Here is a 22,004-nt window from a genome sequence, read left to right as displayed (position 1 = left end):
AATTAATCCTTTCTTCTCCACTAAGAAGGGCTGTTTGACAAAATATGAGACTCTAACCAATATCTTCGCTCTAACGAGGACTTTGATAAATTTGGATTAAGTTTGTTTTGCATAACCACTCTATTGCAAGATGCTTTTTCTCTTGTGTGTCCTAATCAATACATTTCCAAACTTTGGCCTTTTTTTTTTTATATGTTTGCACCATGGGATTAAGATGACCAAGGTCTCTCTACTCATCATAACCCCAAACCATATTGGACTATCTGGTGTTGTACAGTGACAGAGTCAGGTTAATATTCCATTGATTTTAACACAATAGTTCTTTACTTCCTAATATGAAGTGGTTTACTTTTCTACAGACCAATGGATTGTGAGCTATCCTTTCACTGGTTCAGGAGTGAATATCACTGGGTTTGGGCCCAGTGGAAGTCTTGAAGCAGAAATTATATATTTGGAGGGAAAATATTGATCTGGCAAGTTGTTTTATTAAAAATATATAGAAACAGTTTGAAGCTGCTTAGAGGTTTGGAATGTCCCCAAGGAAATGAGCTCAGGTGAGGTGGTCAAAGGTGTATGATAAATGCAGTTTATCACAGAAGTTTTCATTTTATCAAATGGATATCACCACCACATATATGATATACTTGGTTAGATTTTCTAATCAAAAGAAAAAGATACACTAGGTGGAGCATGGTCTGGGAAAGTGTTATCTAAACCTACTGCACAAACACAAAAGAGGGTATAAAATGAACCCTTCTGAATGTGAGAGGTACTTATCCTTGATCCAAATTCTCTCCCTTTTCTTTCTGAGGACTCCAAACTGCAATGGAACAGAAGGGGATCCAGTTACTCTCAGTCATCCTCATTTTAGGGCTCAGTGCACTGACTGAAGGAGCAGAAGCCCCAGGTAAGTATATTTATTTGATACTGCATTCAGAAGTACTTACATGGGCCTGATCCTGCTGATTTCAAAGGCAGCAAGAGCAGATCTCCTCTTTGCATACACTAAAACATTAACATTTCATCTCAAGTATTGTTCCATGATCCTGATCCAACTGCTACTGAATTCAGTAGCAAAAATCCCGCTGACTTCACTGGGAGCAAGATTAACTCTCATATTCTTAGCAAAATAAGCAGCAAGGTACAAAAATGAGTAGTAATAAACATCAGACCTGGTACTACCCATTAGAAAACCAGAAGGATCTTGCCTTATGATGGTCTACTGTAGGCAGCTGTCTCCGAAAAGCACACTGTTGTTTATTTTAACTTATACCACACTGTTGTGCCAATACAAGCAGAAAGTTGTATATAATACTGCATAATCAGACAAAGAAATCCAATTAGACAATCCAAGAAAGGGGCTGCAATTAACTAGATTTGATGTATTTAGACAGCTTTTATTGAACCAATCTATTAGTGATGCCTCTGCTGTAAGATTATAATGTCAGAATTTCAGCTATTACAATTTGCATATGATCCCTTATTTTACAATAACCTGACTACCATGGTTTTGCATCTTCACAAATATACTAATTTGCACGGAACTCTTCTCTCTCTCTTTCTTTGTAAGAGATCAGCAAAGGTGTCAAAATTTGCTGGAATTGGAATAGTACATGATGTCACATTCTCACTCCTGGGCCTGATCCAAAGCTTACTGAAGTCAATGGACCTCATTCTGTTACCTGAATGGGCTTTGGAGTAGAACAGTAATGCTTAATGAGTCAAACCCTGGCCCCATTGAAGTCAATGGAACTTTGCCATTGACTTCAATGGAGCCAGTATCTTCATACTATTGAAAAGCTGTAGACCAAATGATTTCTGGTTTCAGTGGGTCATGGAGAATTTATGTTTGCAAGATTGTTTGAAACCAATGAAAGTGCCATTGGTTAAAAAAAAAACACTAATAAGGATAAAGAGAGAGAGATGGTAACGTTGATTTTTGTTCTAAACAGCTCCATGCAGATGTAATGTGGATCCAAAAACCAGAGCGAACTGTGGGCCTCCAGGAATCACTGCTGAGCAATGCGAGAATGCAGGATGCTGCTTCAACTCAGAAGTTCCTGGCGTCCCCTGGTGCTTCGCTCCTCTTGCAAAAAAATGTAATGTACCTTTCTGAAATGTGTTTGATTTCTCTAGTGCTTAACTATGCAAAAATGTGTTCAGCTGGGAAAGAGTGCTACTGCACAAAAAGAAGAAGAACCAAATGGGTGCAGACTTCTATTAGAACACTGCAAAGAGCAAAGACAATGAAAAATACTAGTGTAGGCAACATTCAACCTTACTTTCAAGTCTCCTATATCTCTATTTTTCTCAGATGCTCTACACCAGTCATTTGCCTTCTCTCCTGGATAGAAGTTAGCAAGTAACTAAAAGTGGCCCCCATCTGCAGCCTTGGTGCCTAATGTTAGGAATGTCTTTGTTAATTTATATTTGTTTTCTAAGTGGCTATCCAGGGCTAGAGTTACTCCACATCAACTCTGATCCAAGGTCAGGAAAAAAAAATCTTTAAGGGGACATGAGGCCATCTTTAACTGTTTAGTGCCTTCTGCAAAAGACCTCTAGGTCTATCTTCTCTCCAGTCTCTTCCTGATACTTCTCTCCATTCTCACTCACTCTCCATTTTAACTCCAGTTTTCTGTTCTCCTCCTGTCCCCCGTACTCGCTCACTGCATCCTTCCCATTATGATCTTTGGGTAAGATGCCCTAAATGCAGAACCTCAGCCTCTGCTTTAGCTTCTTACTTGAATAAATTCTATGGAGGAGTCTAAGATCCTGTATTATTTTGTTTTTTTCCTTAAAATTTGAAAAGATGTTCCCAAATTTTGTCTTTAATGGACACCAGACCTAACTGAATAGGAATTGTAGGGCCATGGCTCTAATACTGCAACATGTAGCATATAGGGAAATTCTGTTAAGAGCCAGATTTTGGTTTCTGTGGGGCTTTAGGGACCCTTTCTCAGATCTGCACCTATAAAAGGGTCAGAATCAATTGAAGTCTATGTGATATGGAGAACACAGGGGCTGTTCCATTCTGACTTCCTAGGGCAGTGGGACACAGCACCATTGTTTTTAGTGGGGAAGAGTGAGGAAGAAGCAAGATCATGACTCCACCATTGACTCTGTTCCTGCATGCTAGGTAGTTCTAGGAAGCATTTTGTCTCTGAGGCACAATTCCTCTGCACAATCCTGCTGAGGTGGGAGGGCTCCCCATCCTCCTTTACTCTAGACATAAGCTAAACAGGCTTAGCTTCACCCCATGTGTATCTGGTACCTAAGTTGAGAAGACTGGCCTGGCTGTCACCTTCAGTCATTGGCCAAACCTCATTAATGTATCGCTTAAGTTCTAAGCTGGATTGTTGTCATGTTATACGTGTCCCAGATCAGAGAAGTTTACAATCTGTACAAAGCCAATTATTATTAAAACATTTAACCTTTTGCTTCCAGGTACTGGGATCCAGTTTTGATTCTTTCATTCTGCTGGACTATTTAAATCAAGCAGTTTCTGCTGTTAGCGCCTTATGTAGGAAATGTGGGCCGAATTCTCCGCACCCACTGCACTCCCTGTACCTCACTCAGAGCAATGGGACTGGCCAAAGCACCGTGCACTCCCACAATCCCTATCTAGCAGCTGGTCCCTAAACTGCATCTGTGATCAAGGCTGGGTGTAGAACCAGGAGCTGTAACAGGCTTCCTCACAGAACCCCTTCCACTCCCTGCCACACCCAGCATGTGAGCAGGGACTCTCTCTCTCTATTTCTATAGCCAAGTCCAGTGCAATTCAACTCACAATTTGTCACTAGATTACAAATAAACACCATGTGTCCCTCCACCTGGCTGTCTGTAGCCATCTGCTGTCTCTTGCCCTACACTTAGATTATCAGCTGTTTGGGGCAGGGACTGTGTTTTTGTTCAGTGTTTGTACAGCACCTGATGAACTGGGGTCCTGGTCCATGACTGGGCATCCTAGGTGCTATGATAATATTAATAATGAGTAGAATAAAAGAAACCTAAGGTAATGTGCCTTTTTTTAAAAAAAAAACAGATAAAAAGGTCTGCCCAGCAGAAGTAAAACTCAGAGAGAACTGTGGTTACCCCGGCATCTCAGCTGCCGTATGTGAGGCAAGAGGATGCTGTTTCGAGTCAAAACCCCCTGCTGTCCCGTGGTGCTATTTTCCTGATCTGGTGGAAGAAAGTAAGTTATGTGTGTGAAATAAAGTTAATTTTCTCAGGACATGAACACATAGAGGTTTGTAGTTGGGAATTTTATTCTTTTACTTTCTGGTCTCCATTATACTTCGCAGGCTAAGAGTTGGTAGAGAATTCCCTCAGACAAAGCTTAATGGAGTCTTCCCTCATTATTTGCTTGTGTTCAAGTCTTGCATGCTCAGGGTGTGAGTGAGGTAGAGATGTTTAATGTTTTAAAAAGAGGGAATGAATAATCATAGAAATGTGGGCCTGGAAGACCCATCAAGAGATCATCCAGTCCATCCCCCTATGCTGAAGCAGGATATAATGATTTATTACATGACGCTTACAGCTGTTATAATGTTGCCTGCAGTGATGTTTGTGTGGCATTAAAGGGATATGAAGACAGTTGTTGTGCATACAGTACTTAGCATTGCTCTGCAGCTAACCCTGTCCAACCAGGATTCTGCATCCTGGGACCAGTCATCAGGATATCAATGCCACAAAGAGGGCACAAGAAGGTGGTTCAGAGTCTAGATGAGGTGTCTCAGCCACTCTGGAACTTCCCCTCTGTGGATCACAGACCCTATCTTAGTCATCTCCTCTATGTAACAGAAATAATAACATCTTTACACACATTCCTTGATAGATCTTCGTAATTCATGTGCCTTAAACATATAGAAAGATGTCTAGGAGCGAATTGTTGTGCTGAAGAATTACCTGACATACAACTTTTTGTTATTTGCCGCAGGCAAACCAATGCTTTTAATCTTCTATGGATATGATTAAAAAAATCAATCCTTAACCCATTTTCCTTCTTTTTTCCCTAGCTTGTTAAAGAGACTGTGAACCAGGAACTTTCACCAGGAACCTCTCTGTCAGTGGATCTACTCACACAGGAAAATAATAGAAAGCCCTCACCTCTTACACTTTGCACTCTGAAATCATTCTGATAATCATCCAATAATTTTTGCCTTGGATTTACTCCTTTTCCAATGATCCAATTAATCACAGCTTTTATTCTTTTCAGTCGGTTGGTACCAGGCAGCTGTCCAAAGCAATAAAAGAATCAAAACAAAATGTATAAATGCTGGGTTGTCCTTTGTTTCTAATTGTCACAATGTTTCTCCCTTCCCATAGATGTACATATTTTAGTGCTCTGCAGATGAGACATTAGTCAATAATATTTCTGACACAAACCACAGCACTTTCAGTTGGGATCAGATTGTGATGCCCTTACCAGAGCTGGTGGAGAATTTTTTGATGAAACTGTTGTAAAATGCTGATTTGTTGATTAACAGACGTATTGGAGCATGAGCTTTTGTGGGTGAATACCCACTTTGTTGGATGCATGCTCCAATACAGCTGTTAGTCTATAAGGTGCCACAGGACTCTTTGCTGCTTTTATAGATCCAGGCTAACGCGGCTACCCCTCTGATACTTGATCCTAGCTGAGTCCCTCAACCACTGGCTATTGTCTCACCTGGCTTCTGCTTGAAAAATTTTAAGGGTCTCAATTTTATCTCATTGAGGAAGGGAAAAATCTTGACCTCTTCAATTTTTGCTGGACCGGAAGACCATTTCCCATCCAGCTCTAGTTCATACTCATAATGACTTATTCACTTTAAGGTCCCTTTACACTGATGGAATAAAGAACTAATCAGATACCTCCAGAGCGAGAAGCACAAATGGCTACAACTTGAGCTAAAGGGCCAAGCTCTGTAGCCAGGACTGGGCCACAACATTTTAGCACCTGATGTGGGGAGCTCAAATGATGCCTCTATATCCCCTTGCTTGGACCAAAACTTTAAAAAATCTCAATTCTGCTTTCTTCCTGTTCTACTCCTCTCATGGTACTTCTCTGCTACTCCTCTCATGGTATGCTCTATTGAGATGTTTGTAAGGGCAACCAGCCTCTCTCCTGTGTCATTGTGGAGCGTAGATGTGTTTTTATTAACTTCAGCTTGGAGAAACTGCGTTCTCCACTGGTAACTGTTACAGGAAGTGTTAAAAGTATGCACAGAGCAACAAAAGCATTTGGAAAGAGGGTGGTCATCTTATCTGTGCACATATATTTTAGAACAGCCTTTGGAGTTGATCCTGCTGAAATGTATCTTGAAAGGGCTTTCAGTTCATCACTTAAATCACTCACATCAATATTGCGCATGTCATCATGTGTCAACACTGTCTATAGTGCCCTGCATTGCTGGTGTAAGTCTTCTTCAGGTATAGTGAGGAGTTTTGGAATATCGTACAACATCCCAAATATACTGCTACGTTCCTTGAGCTTCATGAAACGGTCTTCAACTGACTATACTGCACAATCTAGCACCTGGTTAAAGAATTCAATTTTGGATTGTTGTTTGGGGTCTCATATGGGATAATCCTGTGCCTTGTAATCAAAATGTCTTCTTCTTCAGTGACTTTTGTATTCTTAAATGGGTGGGAAAACAGCTTCAGTGTGAAGTTCCTCTGCCAACTTCTGTGCACTCTTCAGAACATTTTGAAATCCCTCGTCTGACTGGTAAGACTGTAGGTATGACTTTGCTTTGTCCAGTTGTTCCATTGCTCAATATATATCAAGGTCAACCCCTTGGAGTCTCTTGCTTACAACATTTATTTCAAACAGTATGTCAAGCCACAGCACTAATCCACACAGAAATTTGAAGTTATGTATGTTTCTGGTGATTCCATTTCCCTCTGCCACTGTTCTCCCATGAACAGTTCCTGTCATACATTATCCTCTATAATGGCAACTATGGCATCATCTATCTTCCCAATTTGGTGTTTGATAGGCTTTATCACCTCCACTCGACTTTCCCATCATGTGGCACTCAGTGGTTTCAGTGTCAGAGAGGATGTTCCCAGATGTTGCTTCAAAATTTGCTATTGATGAGTCGATGCAGAGAAAAATACATAGATGCTTTGAATTACATTAAAAAATTCAGCAGCCTCACTAGACGCTTGAAGGGACAATAATCCACACCATGTTGAGTCAAGCACAGGAGTTTATTATGCACAGTGCTGGTGGAGTGTCCCTTTGCTTATCAGGCTCAGAGACACTGCAAAACAATTAATTACTATTGATTATATATGGTACTCATTGGGCAGAGAGAAACAATGGGGATGGATTTTGCCAAGCCCCTGGATAGCCCGTTGCAGCAAGACAAAATAAGCACAATAAGCCAATGGTCTAAAAGATTACATAATGACTCCTCCCATGGCCCAAATTAATATATTGTTGTCACACAGGTAATTACCCCCAAACTATGTCTGTTAAAGTGTATAGGTTAAATCCTAATTTTGGGGTCCAGGGGAATGAGGTAGCAGCTCTCTCGGTTGACCAACAGGTACATTCCTAGATATTTAAAGCGAAAAAGTAGTAATTAGTACTTAACAACTTCACAAGTTTACCCCTGCATTTCTGTGGGCTCGGACTGGCATACATCTGTGAGGGAAGGGTGTCATAACTCATGTCAATCGTATTAGGCCTCTCTATGAACTTTGTCTAGGATCTGAGGGGTATTGTACCACTATCTCCTCCCTGCATTAGGGAGTAACCATGCGGCCTTTCTCAGCGCTTCATGTGTCTATAAACACACTATAAGGATGTCCAGTTACGTTCGGAGTTATGTTGACTCTGCACACTGGCTTGAAACACAAAGTTATCTGTTTACCCCAGCTTCCTCTGAGCTATGTATTGTTCTACGTTAGCTCGCCCTCATAGCCCAAGCCAAGCTGTGGACTCCAGGCCTATACGAAAAGTTCTCAGGAGAAACTGTAGTTAAGATCTTACAGCCATAGCTAATGGATTCTAACTCTTCAAAGCTGATGCTGCATCACTGACCACCAAGTTCAATGAATGAGAACTGCATGGGACAAAACAAAGCTCGAGGGTTTAACTCTCAGATCCATGTCTGCACTCCTCTGTTCTTTCCTCTTACGTTGGCACCATTATCGTAGCCCTGACCTCTCATGTCAGCTATCACAATTCCCGTATCTTCCAGCTTTTTAGAAGCACATTTGTCATACCAGCTCCTGTAGTATCATCAAAGTCAATAAATTCTAGAAAATGTTCTCTGATAGTCATCATTGCAGTGATATTTTCACTAGGTTCTGTTGTTACAAAACGGACCATTAAAGTCATTTGTTCTATATGGCTGATGTCAGATGTGCAGTCCAGAATAACAGGGTAATATCTTGCTGACTTCAGATCTGCCACAATCTTCTGTTTGACTTTTGTTGCCAGTAACTGTATGATCTCTTTTTGAATTGTTTTTCCAAGGTAGTGGTGTGTGTACATTTCTTGGGTGGTGACTCTTCTTAGATGCTCCTGGAGTACAGCATCAAATGCAGCCATCAGCGCCACAATTTTAAGGAAGTTTCCATGGTTTGATTGTTACAGTTGATCTGAAATGCCACACAGTGCTAAGTTTTGAGTAGCAAGCATTCTCACAATGTCAATGAGCCTTTTCAGAAATTTTGCCAGTAAAGAGACTCTGAGTACATCTACACTACGGGATTATTCCGATTTTACATAAACCAGTTTTGTAAAACAGATTGTATAAAGTCGAGTGCATGTGGCCACACTAAGCACATTAACTCGATGCTGTGCGTCCATGGTCCTAGGCTAGCGTCGATTTCTGGAGCGTTGCACTGTGGGTAGCTATCCCTTAGCTATCCCATAGTTCCCGCAGTCTCCCCCACCCTTGGAATTCTGGGTTGAGATCCCAGTGCCCGATGGGGCAAAAATCATTGTCGCGGGTGGTTCTGGGTACAGCCTCACTCCATCTTTGTGAAAGCAGCAGATAACCATTTCGTGCCTTTTTTCCTGGGTGGACTGTGCAAATGCCATAGCACAGCAAGCATGGACCCTGCTCAGCTCAATAGCGCAATCGTGAACATTGTAAACACCTCGCGCATTCTCGTGCAGTCTATGCTGAACCGGGACCTGAAAAGCCAGGTGAGGAGGAGGCGGAGGCTACGGCAGAGATTTTTTCCAAGGTAGTGGTGTGTGTACATTTCTTGGCCACACTAACCCTAATCCGATATGGTAATACCGATTTTAGCGCTACTCCTCTCGTTGGGGAGGAGTACAGAAACTGATTTAAAGAGCCCTTTACATCGATATAAAGGGCCTCGTAGTGTGGACGGGTACAGCGTTAGATCGGTTTAACGCTGCTAAAATCGGTTTAAAAGCGTAGTGTAGACCAGGCCTCTGACACAATCTTCTCTTGATGCTGATCATCTATGGTGACCTTTAACCTTAGCTCATCTCAAGTTCTTTTCACCTATGGAATGCTCTCTGGTAATTTGCTGCCTTCTCATGGCATGCCAGATTTCTAGCCAGATTTTTCCAGTCCTTTGTTCCTGCAGAACCTAATGTGGCTGGAACATTAGACTGGAAGCATTTGCAACAAAACAGTATGCAGCATTCGGGTTTTTGAGTACATAAGACATGGCCTCTCCACTTTGTTACCATTGGGGATTTCACGCCAGTAACGTGTTGGATGGACACTTCTATTTTCATTGTCTTTGGGGAACATGAAGTTTTTCACTTGCTGTGGCCCATATAGTACAAGGAAGTGCCTCAGGCTATTGCTCAAGTGGGTCCACAGTCCTGGATCATCTAGACTTAAGGAACTAAACAGCAGCAGCTGTTTCTTGCGCCTCCACCACACTCTTCTCTGATCTACACTTCAGGAATGTGGATGTTACAACCGTTTGAGATGGAGATATAGATGCTGCAGTAGCTGCCAGGTTACCTGCACTCTCACTAACTGGAAAATCAGGCATCTCCTCGCCACTCACATCCTAGAAGGCTAGAAGGCTCACCGTGAACATTTGTGTCTATGTATCTCAGGAGAGCTCCTTCCTGCTTAGATAGAAAAGCTTCCTTTGCTTTCTTTCTTTTTCTGAATGCTGCCCCAGAGGGCTCCTCCTCCTCTCTCTCCCTGCAGCTCCTGCTGCTTTCTGTTATTCCCTCTCACCTTTTCTCCTGCCGGCCTGTTATGTCTCTTGTGCCCTCCTTCCTCCAGCACAGCACTCCACCATCTCTGAGAGCAGAGAGAACACATATGCACCAGCAGCAGACACAATTTTCTACCCTCTGGATCCTAGGGGTGCCACCCCACCCCCCCAATCTAGCACTTGAGGCAGCAGCCTCAGTTCTCCTCATGGTAAGACTAGCCCTGTCTTTAGCTGTGAACTTTACCAGCCTGGCATCCTCAAGCTCAGTCACAGAACTAACTTACATTGAGCAATGGGTTAGTCGCTGATAGCTATAAATTGTGGCAGATTAATGTTATTAGACACAATTCCCTCCCTACTTTATATAAAGAACATGAACACTAAGAAGGGGCAGATTCAGACCAGTAAGGAATTGCTGTGTAGAGCTAGTGAAACTACAAGACTCAAGCGATGGTTTCAGCAAAACTGCTGCAATTCATTCATTCAGGAATTCGCCAGTAGAGTGCAGCAGATTGCGAAAACATTGTAAAATAGGTACCTTTACTGGATTAAAGGAAGAGTGCTTCTGTACAGCTGGACAAATAATGGATTGTTTGCTTCTTTTTGGTTTGCTGACAATTTTGAAAACAATCCAAAAAAGTTTAGTTTTGTCTCAAACCGAAAAAGACATTTTCTGAGGGTATTTTCTTTTTTTTTGGCAAATTGAAAAATGTTTAAGTCTAAATCTTTTTGGTAACATAGAAATGAAATGTTTCAGTTCTACCTGAAAAAAATGTATTTCAAGAATTTTGACCAAAAAAAAATCAAAGAGAAAGGATGACTGGATTCATAAAGCAAAGGTGCTTCCCTTATAAGCTGTAGCTTAGTACGGTAGTCCCCAAGCATTTTTTATGATGCCTCCCCTTCCCCGTAATGGAATCTGTCCACACCCCTGCCCCAGAAACCATAGTCAGAAGCTACAGCTGGGAATGGGCCAGGAGGCACAGTGGGAGCTGGAACCAGGAGCAGAGATCCGATCGGGGCGGGGAGCTGAGAGCTCAGGCCAGGGTGGAGCTGCAGTAGGGGCCAAGGCAAGGGCAGGGCGCCAGGGACCAGGGTTAAGGCTGGGTCCATGGCTGGGCATGGAGCCACTGCTGGTGCCAGAAGCGGGCCCAGGGCCCAAGCTATGGACAGGGCCAGAGCAAAGCTGGAGGCAGAGTAGGGCTGGGTGACGCTCCTTCCCTGCCCCTGGTGGGTGCTGGCTTGTGCCCCACCATTCCCTCCGCCCCTTGAATGTTCCTCCATGCCCCCCAGGGGGTCATGCCCCACAGTTTGGATACCACTGGCTTAGTAGTTCAGGGACTCACTTGGGTTGTGGAAGACCTGGGTTCAGTTCCTTTCCCTTTGTGATGTGTAAAAGGGATATAACTTGAGCCTCCTCCACTGTAAGAGAGTGCCTCAAGCACTGGGCTATGGTGTATTCTAGGATAGGGCATTCCCAAGCTCTTTTCTTGAAGCTGTTCCACTCTTGATAAATAGGTCAATAGTCTCCACCGCAAGGATTTGAATTTAGGCCTCCTACATGAGGGCCCCAACTACCAGGCTATAGAATCATTGTCATTCACTTTTCTTGGCCAAAAGACCATCCATTTGATTATGAGGGGCAGTAACTGAGCAGGAGGGCTGTGGATCATAGTACAGTAGTGGCTAAATCTGGGATTTGGGCACCTAAATTCCTTTGTGAATCTAAGCCCTGGAGCCTTGTCCCAGTGTGGCTCCGACAAGTGCTAGTACCAGTATAACTGATTCAGTGCTAGTGCTGGCATGTGGGGAGGGAGCGAAGGGACCTCTGGCACATTCCTCAGTACAGGCTGTTTGTAGCCTGTCTGGTTCCTGAACTCAATAGAGCACTGGGTACAAAGTACATTGAGAGTGTTCCAGAGGCCCATCTCTGTGTACACATCCTCATGACAGCTAGAGGCAATGCTTCAGGGTAGCACCCAAAAAGTGCTCTCCACCTTCAAGTGCCCTTGAGCTCCCAGTTGCACTCCTGACCGTAAACATCAGCGTGTGATATCAGGCCATGGGGCAGCTGATTGCTTGCCCCACTTCACCTTCCTTTTACACTACTAACTGCTCACAGCAGTCAGTTGCCATTAAAGAGATGATGTCAGAAAATAGGCCAACCACACCCTGATAGACAAATCCACAATCCTGGCACCACCTAGTGGAATAGGAGAGGTACATTTATTATTCAGGGTTAAAAGGCTATGAAAGCTTAGATTTTGCTAATTGTTACAAAACAGTTACGATTGGTGATTCTTTTGCATGTGCAACTAGTGCTTTTCTTCTGGCCTTGGTAACTATTGGAATTAGCCAGAACAACACACTAACCTAGGGAAGCTTCCAAGGCTCTTTTTGTGACTATACTGGTCAGGATGTTGAGTTTATATCAATATGTCTAAAGCTACTTACATGCCCTCCCCTTACCATTATATCTGAGCAGCTCACAACCTTTAATGTATTTATTTATCCACATAACACCACTGCAAGGTAGGGCAGTGCTTTTATCCCCATTTTACAGATGGTGAACTGAAGCACTGAGATGCTAAGGGTATGGCTACATTTGCAGATGTGCAGCACTGTGAGTTAAACCCGCCTTCCTACAGCTGAGTAGGGAAAGCGCTGCAGTCTGTCCACACTGACAGCTACCAGCGCACTGTCATGGCCACATCTGCAGCATTTGCAGCTGCATTGGGAGCGGTGCATTATGGTCAGCTATCCCAGCATTCAAGTGGCTGCAATGTGCTTTTCAAATGGGGCGGGGGTGAAGTGTGACAGGGGGCCTGAGGGGCGAGAGAGTGGGTTTTTGGAGTGCTGAGAATGTGTCAGCACACTGTCTTTTAAGTTCAGACCTCCCTCCCTCCCCCGCCTCTCTCTCACTCACTGAAAGCAAACAGCAGCTGTTTCTTTTTTTCTCATAGACCAGATAAGCAGCCGCTTGCTGAAACAGACCCCAACCCCCCTCCCACCACCACTACCTGTCTCTTCAAGCAAACATTAGCTGTTAGCACTCCACATGGAGCCCCCCTGCCTGCCTCTCACTCGTTGAAAGCAAATAGTTAGCTGTGTTTGCTTTTTTGATACGCAGCCGCAAAATGGAGCTTTGAAAGGGCACTTCCTCCTCCAGAGTTCACAACAAAAAAGACGGTTACTCACCTTTGTAACTGTTGTTCTTCGAGACGTGTTGCTCATATCCATTCCAATTAGGTGAATCCCAAGCCTTACCTAGGCGGTAGGGTCGGAGTGAGAAACTGCAGAGTGCAAGACTGCCAAGCCAAAGGCTGCATCATCTCTGGATTGTTGTACCACGGCATAATGAGAGGTAAACGTGTGTACCGAAGACCATGTAGCCGCTCGACACATCTCCGGGATAGGCCCTCGAGCTAGGAAGGCGACCGACGAGGCCTGGACTCTAGTTGAATGTGCGGTAACTTGGCCCGGAGAGGCGTGAGCAAGGTCATAGCAAGCCCGGATGCATGCCATCACCCAGGACGAAATCCTTTGGGAAGAGACGGGTTGTCCTTTCATCCGGTCCGCAACCGCAACAAAGAGCTGAGGCATTTTACGGAAGGACCTCATGCGGTCAATATAGAAGGCTAGTTCCCTACGGACGTCCAGCGAGTGCAACCGTTGATCCCTACGTGATGCGTGGGGCTTGGGGAAGAAGACCGGAAGAAATATGTCCTGGTTAAGGTGAAAAGACGAAACCACCTTGGGAAGGAACGCAGGATGTGGGCATAGCTACACCTTGTCTTTATGGAATATCACGTAAGGCGGGTCCACCATTAGAGCCCGAAGCTCCGAGACTATCCTAGCCGATGTAATGGCTACAAGGAACACCGTTTTCCACGATAAATATAGGAGAGAGCAGGCCACCAAAGGCTCGAACGGGGGCGCCGTAAGTCTTGCCAAAACCAAATTGAGGTCCCAGGCAGGGGCGGGGTGTCGCACGAGGGGAAAAAGGCGTTCCAACCCCTTGAGGAACCTCGAGACCATCGGGTGGGAGAAAACGGAGTAAGCGCCTTCTCCGGGGTGGAAGGTAGAGATAGCCGCTAGGTGGACTCGCAAAGATGATAACGCGAGGCCCTGCTGCTTGAGATGCAAGAGGTAATCTAGTATCACAGGGATGGGAACCTCGGTAGGTGCTGCATTCTGCCCCTGACACCAGCAAGAGAACCGTTTCCACTTGGCCAAGTATGTAGCTCGAGTGGAGGGTTTTCTGCTGCGCAGGAGTACCTCCTGCACCGGGGTGGAGCAACTCAACTCCGCTTGAGTTAACCAAGCAGGAGCCACGCTGTAAGATGGAGGGATTGCAGGTCTGGGTGGAGAAGCCTGCCGTGGTCCTGCGTTATCAGGTCCTGATAGAGGGGTAGGGTGATCAGGTTGGCTATGGAGTGGTCTAGCAACGTGGTGTACCAGTGTTGCCTGGGCCACGCGGGGGCGATCAGAATCAGACGAGCCCTGTCCCTGCAAAGTTTCACGAGGACCTTGTGCACCAACGGAAAGGGTGGGAAGGCGTAAAGCAGGTGGTTCGACCAAGACATTAGGAAGGCGTCGGATATCGAGCCCGGGGCGAGGCCCTGGAAGGAGCAGAACCTCTGACACTTCCGGTTGCTGCAGGAGGCGAAGAGGTCTATGCGGGGAAAGCCCCATGTCTGGAAGATCGAATGAACTACGTCCGGGCGAAGCGACCACTCGTGGCCGAGAAATGACCTGCTGAGCTGGTCTGCTAGAGTGTTCTGGACTCCCGGAAGGAAGGACGCCACTAGGTCTATAGAGTGGACTATATAAAATTCCCACAGTTGGATCGCCTCCTGACAGAGCGGGAGAGAACGAGTCCCTCCCTGCCTGTTTATGTAGTGCATCGCGGTGGTGGTGTCCGTGAGCACTAGAACACAACGGTCCTGCAGATGAGGAAGGAAGGCCTGGCAGGCAAGGCGGACCGCTCATAACTCCCGAATGTTTATGTGCAACGTCAGCTCCTGGACAGACCAAAAGCCTTGCGTGCGACGATGGCCTATGTGAGCTCCCCAGCCAAGAGACGAAGCGTCTGTTGTTAGGGATACAGACGGTTGTCGCAGGTGGAACGGCATGCCTCCGCACACCAGGGAAGGAGTCAGCCACCAGCTGAGGGAGCCTAAGACACTCTGAGGAACCGTAATGATCATGTCTATGGCATCCCTGTGTGGGCGGTAAATGGAGGCCAGCCAGACTTGAAGGGGACGAAGGCGAAGTTTGGCGTGCTTGGTCACGAAAGTGCACGCAGCCATCTGGCCGAGAAGGCTGAGGCAGGCACAAGCCAAGGTCATCAGGAAGGACTGAAGGCTTTCTATGGCGGTGACTATCGACCGAAACCGGGATAGTGGGAGGTAGGCTGTTGCGAGCGTGGAGTCTAGAATGGCTCCAATGAATTCGATTCTTTGAGTGGGCACTAGAGTAGACTTGCTTATACTGACCATGAGGCCCAATCGCTCGAATAGGTCCATGACCACGGCAACATGTCTGGAGACCTGAGCCTTGGAGGTCCCGCGGATGAACCAGTCGTCTAGGTAGGGGAAAACGCAGATGTGCTGACGACGGAGGGAGGCGGCCACCACAGCCATACACTTCGTGAAGACGCGTGGGGCAGTGAAGAGGCCGAACAGGAGGACCGTAAATTGGTAGTGTCGATGATGTATCATAAATCGCATCTACCGTCTGTGCGGAGGATGAAAGGAGATATGGAAGTATACATCCTTCATGTCGAGAGAAGCATACCAGTCTCCTGGATCCAGGGATGGGATGATGGTCCCCAGGGACACCATGCGGAACTTCAACTTCTTTAGGAAGGCGTTGAGACCGCGGAGGTTCAGAATGGATCAGAGACCTCCTTTTGCCTTGGGGATTAAGAAGTATCGGGAGTAAAACCCTTTGCCCCTGAACTCTTCTGGCACCTCCTCTATAGCTCCAATTTCGAGGAGCGTGCAGATCTCCTGCGAGAGGAGTTGCTCGTGAGAGGGGTCCCTGAAGAGGGATGGGGAGGGGGAGAAATAAACTGGAGGTGGTATCCAAACTCCACCGTGCAGAGGACCCAACGGTCTGATGTTAATTGGACCCACGCAGGGAGGAAGGAGGAAAGACGATTGGAAAACTGGAGAGGATTCCGGGAAAAGACTGGTGCTCTGCTCTCGGTCGCACCTTCAAAAGTTTTGCTTTGGTCCCACTGATGGTTTGGCGGGACCATTATTTTGGTCTCCTTGAGAGCCTGACTGCTGTCTGCGGTTTCCGCAACCCCGCCTCCTACTAAAGTCCTGTCGAGGTCGGGGCAGGGAGTAAGGGCGCTGTAGTTGGGCCCGGAAGGACCTGCGTTGGGTCTGCGGGGTATGCATCCCAAGGGAACGCATGATAATACGATTGTCTTTTAGACTCTGGAGTCTAGGGTCCGTTTTCTCTAAGAAAAGGCCCTGGCCCTCGAACGGGAGGTCCTGAATAGTATGTTGCAGCTCGGGGGGTAGACCTGAGACCTGCAACCACGAAATTCTCCGCATCGTAATGCCGGATGCTATGGTTCTGGCCGCCGAGTCAGCAGCGTCGAGAGATGCCTGTAGGGAAGTCCGAGCTACTTTCTTCCCCTCCTCCAGGAGGCTGTGAAATTCCGGCCGGGAGTCCTGTGGGATCAGTTCAGTGAACTTACCCATTGACTGCCAGGTATTATAATTGTACCTGCTGAGGAGAGCCTGCTGGTTCGCCACCCACAGTTGAAGGCCTCCGGCAGAATAGACGTTACGCCCCAGCAGATCCATCCGTCTAGCCTCCCGCGACTTTGGGGCAGGGGCTTGTTGGCCATGACGCTCTCTCTCATTTACTGATTGCACGACCAGATAGCACGGAGGAAGGTGGGTATAGAGATATTCATACCCTTTAGAGGGTACCATATATTTCCTTTCCACACCTCTGGCCGTAGGAGGGATAGACGCTGGAGACTGCCAAATAGTGTCTGCTTTGGCTTGGATGGATCGAATAAATGGCAGAGCCATGCAAGTTGGGGCATCTGCGGATAATATGTCTATGACCGGATCCTCCACCTCCGGAACCTCCTCTACCGGCAGATTGATATTTAACGCAACTCGCCGGAGAAGATCCTGGTGGGCTCGGAGGTCTATCGGCGGCAGGCCCGATGCTGTTGTACCGGCTACTGCTTCATCTGGCGAAGACGACGATGACAGGTTCGGTACGAGTGGCTCGTGCTGGGGTTCCTGTTCCAGGGGAGCATCGGAGTCCGGGAGGACCTGTGGGTCCTGTGTCAAAGTCGAAACGACCGTATCTGCGAGAGGAGGATGGCTAATAGTGGCCTCCGGTGCCCGATGGTCTGAGGGGGCGGACCGAGATGTAACTGTGGGTTCGCCCTGGGCCTGGTGGTATGCCAAGGGTGTCCAGAATGACCACTGCAGAGCTTGTTCCGTGCCCTGGGCCTCCAGGAGAAAGCGTCTCTGTGGGTCCAAGTCCCCGTAGACAGTGCTGTCGTCGTGGGAAGACCCCGATGGATGTCGAGATGGCCATGGCGGAGCCGAGAGGCCGTGAGGAGGACCCCTGTGAGCCAGGTACCGGGCATCGTACCGCATCGGAGAACGGTACCGGGAGTCGTACCGGTGCCGAGAGGGAGACCGGGACCTGCGACCAGCGCGGTGCCGGGAGGTCGACCGGGATCGAGAAGGTCGGTGGTAAGAGCGACTGCGGCGGGAGTGGTGCCAGGAGCTGGACCACCGTGCGGAGTCCCTGTCTGGAGATCGAGACCTGGAGCGGTGCCGTGAGTATGAGCGGTACCGAGAAGGGGATCAGTACCGGGACTGCGAGCGGCGCCTGGATCTGGACTGGTGATGAGAACGGGAACGATGCCGGGATCTCGATCTTGAATGGTTCCTGCCTGCAGCTTCGATGGAGGGTGGCCTGACCAGAGCAGGCTTTCCCACTGATACAAGAACCCGCACCGGCGGTGCCGGGGGTTGAAGCAGGGTAGGTTCCATCAGAGCAATAAGTTCCCTCGCCGTCGAGAAGGTCTGTGGCGTGGTGGGAATGAGAAGCTCAGCCGAGGCACGTGCTGGGGAGCTGTCGCGCACCGGACTCAACGGCTCTTGCGTGGCTGTAATCAACGGTGCCGATGCCGCCGGTGCCGCGGCAGGTGTTGGTGCCGGGTGACTCGGCTGTGGTTGGTGCTCAGACCGCGGTGGAAGAGCTGTTGCCGCGGGAGCTTTAGCCTGCTTGGCCCGTGGGGAGAGGGAGTGGTGCCGGGCTGTCTTCTGTGCCGGAGACGGCTGGTGCCAGGGTGTTCTGACGGTGCCGGCGTTCTCCAGTGCCGATGAAGCACTTCTCCCCGGCACAGGCTGCGCGGCACTCGGTGCCAAGGTTGGAGGAGCGAGGCCACTTCTATTAGGAGCTGTTTTAAACGAGAGTCTTGCTCCTTGTTTGTCCGCGGTTTGAATGCTTTACAAATGCGGCACTTATCAGTCAAATGAGATTCCCCCAGACACTTTAGGCAGCGGTCGTGGGGGTCTCCCATTGGCATCGGCCGACGGCAGGCCGAGCACTGCTTGAAGCCCGGTGAGCCCGGCATGGGCCCCGGCCCGGGGAGAGGGGAAGGGCTAATCCCCAACCCTCTGACTATATACACTAAGTACGTTAACAAAAAACTAATTACAACTAAAAAACTATAAAAACTATATACACAGAAAGTACAAGAATGGGTGAAGAGCTAGGTAAGTGGAGAAAAGCTAAGCCACGCTCCACTGTTCCAACGACCGAAACAGGCGGTAAGAAGGAACTGAGGAGCGGACGGGTCGGCAGGGGTATATATTCGGTGCCATAGCGGAGCCACGCCAGGGAGCGCCCAGCCGACCCGCGGGGTGTTGTTAGGGTAAAAATCTTCCGACGAGCATGCATATGGCGCGCACACACCTAATTGGAATGGAAATGAGCAATCACACGAAGAAGAACAAAAGGATGCTTCAGTTAAAAGGATTATGGGAAGTTTCCGGAGGTCAATCAGTGCGTTACTCCCTGTTTACACTGGAGCAGCAGCATTTCAGCCAATATGCAACAGCTGTTATTCCTCTCGGGGAGGTGGAGTACCAGCAGCGCTGTAGCCACGGAGACACAGCCCTGAACGTGCCTTGCCAGTGTGGATGGGGAGTGAGGTACAGCAGTCTGGGAGGCTTTATTGTGCTGTAATTCACAAGTGTAGCCAAGGCTTAAGTGACTTGCCCAAGATCTCATAGGATGCTTGTGGCAGAGCAGGGAATTGACTATAGAGCTCCTGATTTGTGCCCTAATCACTGGGCCAACCTTCATTCCTAATTTAAAAAAGCCCACATTTCCATAATCAAAAATACTAAAACTCTATCTTTGTCTTTGTAGTAACCATCTACTTAACGTATTTCAATGATCAGACTCCAGGACCTTTGGGGATCTATATGAAGATTAATATAATTAAACATTTAAATTAAATCTCTGTTTTGGGGCCCAGGCAAGCACAGAAAATGGTAAAGCTGGCCAAGAATTTTGACTAGAAAAATAGGTGTCCATTTTTTAACTTCCCCTCTAAGAGACCACATAGTGTTTATTGTAACTATGGAAAGGAAAACCAAGGGAGTGAGCTTAGCAGCAGATCAGCAGCTCTATGGCATGTTTAGTCATTTGGTGTGGCTGATCATATCGTATGTGTGACTAAGTCCTATCAACCCCATCCTTGTGTAAATGAATTACTCATAACAAAATACTTAGTTATAATCAAAAATATGAGATCCCCTGATTCTCTTCACAGGCTTTCCCCTAAAAGGTAGGATTATATATAAATTGATATAAAAATCAAACAATCAGGGCTAGACTGTGGGTGACCCCTGCTTAACCAGGGACACATACGAAGTCTTCCTGTGCCACTTGGTTGAGTGTGTAAGGGCCACTCACAATAGCAGTCTGTGTGCGCTGGGGAATGAGCAGGGTTGTTGCTCCACACCAGTATATGGAGCAGGGCCAGTGCACTGGGTGGGGGATGTTCTTCTCCACCCTAATCTATGGGGCAGATTGCTCATTGCCCTTACACAAGGAACAGCCCTGGCAGAGACTGTGCTTTCCAAGATGCAATCTCTGGTGTGACTCTGCCCCACCCTCTTTTCAGGATTGTGGCTGAACAGCTGCAATCTAGCCTGAAGTGTTATCTCAGAAATAAATACACAGCAGCACACATTAGTCCAAGATGGGGTAAAACACCCCCACCCTGAATGTTTGCCTCTGTGCCATTTCAGCTACACCTACACTGAGAATTGCAGGGACCACTCCCACCATTGGTCTCGTACTGGTGCAGTTCCAACAGTGCTAGCAATAGGAGGAGTTGCTTTGCCACGTCCTTGAGGAATTTACTGTTTCTCTAACCAGACCGAGCTCTCTGAGCTGAGACTCTCAACTTTCATTTTAAAAAAACATGGTTTCAGAGAAAATCCTGAAAACCTGATCCCAATGCTCCCTAAAGACTCAGAAACCAAGTCATATAAAAAAGCCTTCAAAATATTTTTTAAAATCTCATGGTTTTTTAAGCCAATTCTGTGATTTTAGGGGGGTTTACTTTTTATTTCTAAATGTTTGGGATTAGTAATATTGCTAGTGTCCACTGCCTGGCAAGCTGTCTAGAGTGGCTCATGACCAGGATTGCCAACCCCAGGGAAGACTGTGAAGAAGCAGGGCACAAACCCCAAATGGATTGTGAGCTCTAAACTTAGATTTCACCAGTCAAGTATCCAGTGTGAATTCCTCCAGCATTCCAACAGCCTTAACATGGAATCACAGACAGTCCCCTTGGGCACTCCAGTCTATCCTGCCACCTAGGCAAGCTTGCCTTTGTGATGGATGATCCCTTACACCAAAAATCGCAACAATATTCAAGTTACTTCTAGTCCCAGAGGACCAGTCACTTACCCCAGATCAGGGATCAGCAACCTTTGCACACAGCCTGTTAGGGAAATCCGCTGGCACGCCAGAACAGTTTGTTTAGCTGCAGTGTCCACAGGTTCGGCCGATCACAGCTCCCACTGGCCATGGTTCACTGTTCCAGGCCAATAGGGGCTGCAGGAAGCGGCAGCCAGCATATCCTTTGGCCTGCGCGGCTTCCTGCAGTCCCCATTAACCTGGAACTGCAAACTGTGGCCTGTGGGAGCAGTGAACAGTCAAACCTGCAGATGCTGCAGGTAAACAAACCATCCCGGCCTGCCAGCAGATTTCCCTGATGGGCCATGAGCCAGAGGTTGCTAATCCCTGCCCCAGATCAATTGTACTTCAGATCTCAAACCAAAGACAATGCTTTTAGCCAATTCCATAGTACTAACTAAAGAAAAAGAAACTTGAGTTATTTACAAGGTTAAAGCAGGTAAATATGCACATGCAAATGAGCTACCATCTTAGATTCCAAAGGTGATAGCACCTGCTATATATGCAAGCGCTCTGTGTCTCTTTAGGGCTAGCTCAAACTAAGGGCTTGTCTACTCTACACAGCTTTTAGCGACAAGGCTGTGTTGACATAGCCTTGTCACTAAAAGTCAGCATGCGTGAATGATCTCTGTTGATATTTTGTCAGCACTTTTGCCAAAAAAATACTTCCAGCCCTGAGAGCAGTGTTAGGTTTGTCGGCAAGAGAGCACGCCTGCCGACAAAGCTGCATTCACACTTGCATCAGCAAAATTTTTGTCTTTCACAGGGGGACTTTTTTAAATAGCTGTAAAAGACAAAAGCTTTGTCAACAACTTCTCAATGTAGACAAGCCCCAGGCTGCTTGAGGATCCCTT

The 22,004-nt window shown here is 47.0% G+C and overlaps 1 protein-coding gene across 1 annotated transcript in view; it reads left to right on the top strand.

Moving 5' to 3' along the window:
- Positions 1-825: 825 nt before the first annotated feature.
- The window catches only part of LOC116815416 (uncharacterized), a 34,402-nt gene continuing 13,223 nt past the window's right edge, over positions 826-22,004 (top strand). The window contains exons 1-3 of the mRNA XM_032763811.2: positions 826-907; positions 1,953-2,099; positions 4,043-4,192. Coding sequence (XP_032619702.1) covers positions 826-907; positions 1,953-2,099; positions 4,043-4,192 — 379 coding nt within the window. The remainder of the gene's footprint in view (positions 908-1,952; positions 2,100-4,042; positions 4,193-22,004) is intronic.

Source organism: Chelonoidis abingdonii, chromosome 1 (genome assembly GCF_003597395.2).
Source record: "Chelonoidis abingdonii isolate Lonesome George chromosome 1, CheloAbing_2.0, whole genome shotgun sequence".
Lineage (NCBI taxonomy): Eukaryota > Metazoa > Chordata > Testudines > Testudinidae > Chelonoidis > Chelonoidis abingdonii.
Note: the sequence above shows the minus strand (reverse complement) of the source record. Positions and strands in the feature narration are given on the sequence as shown.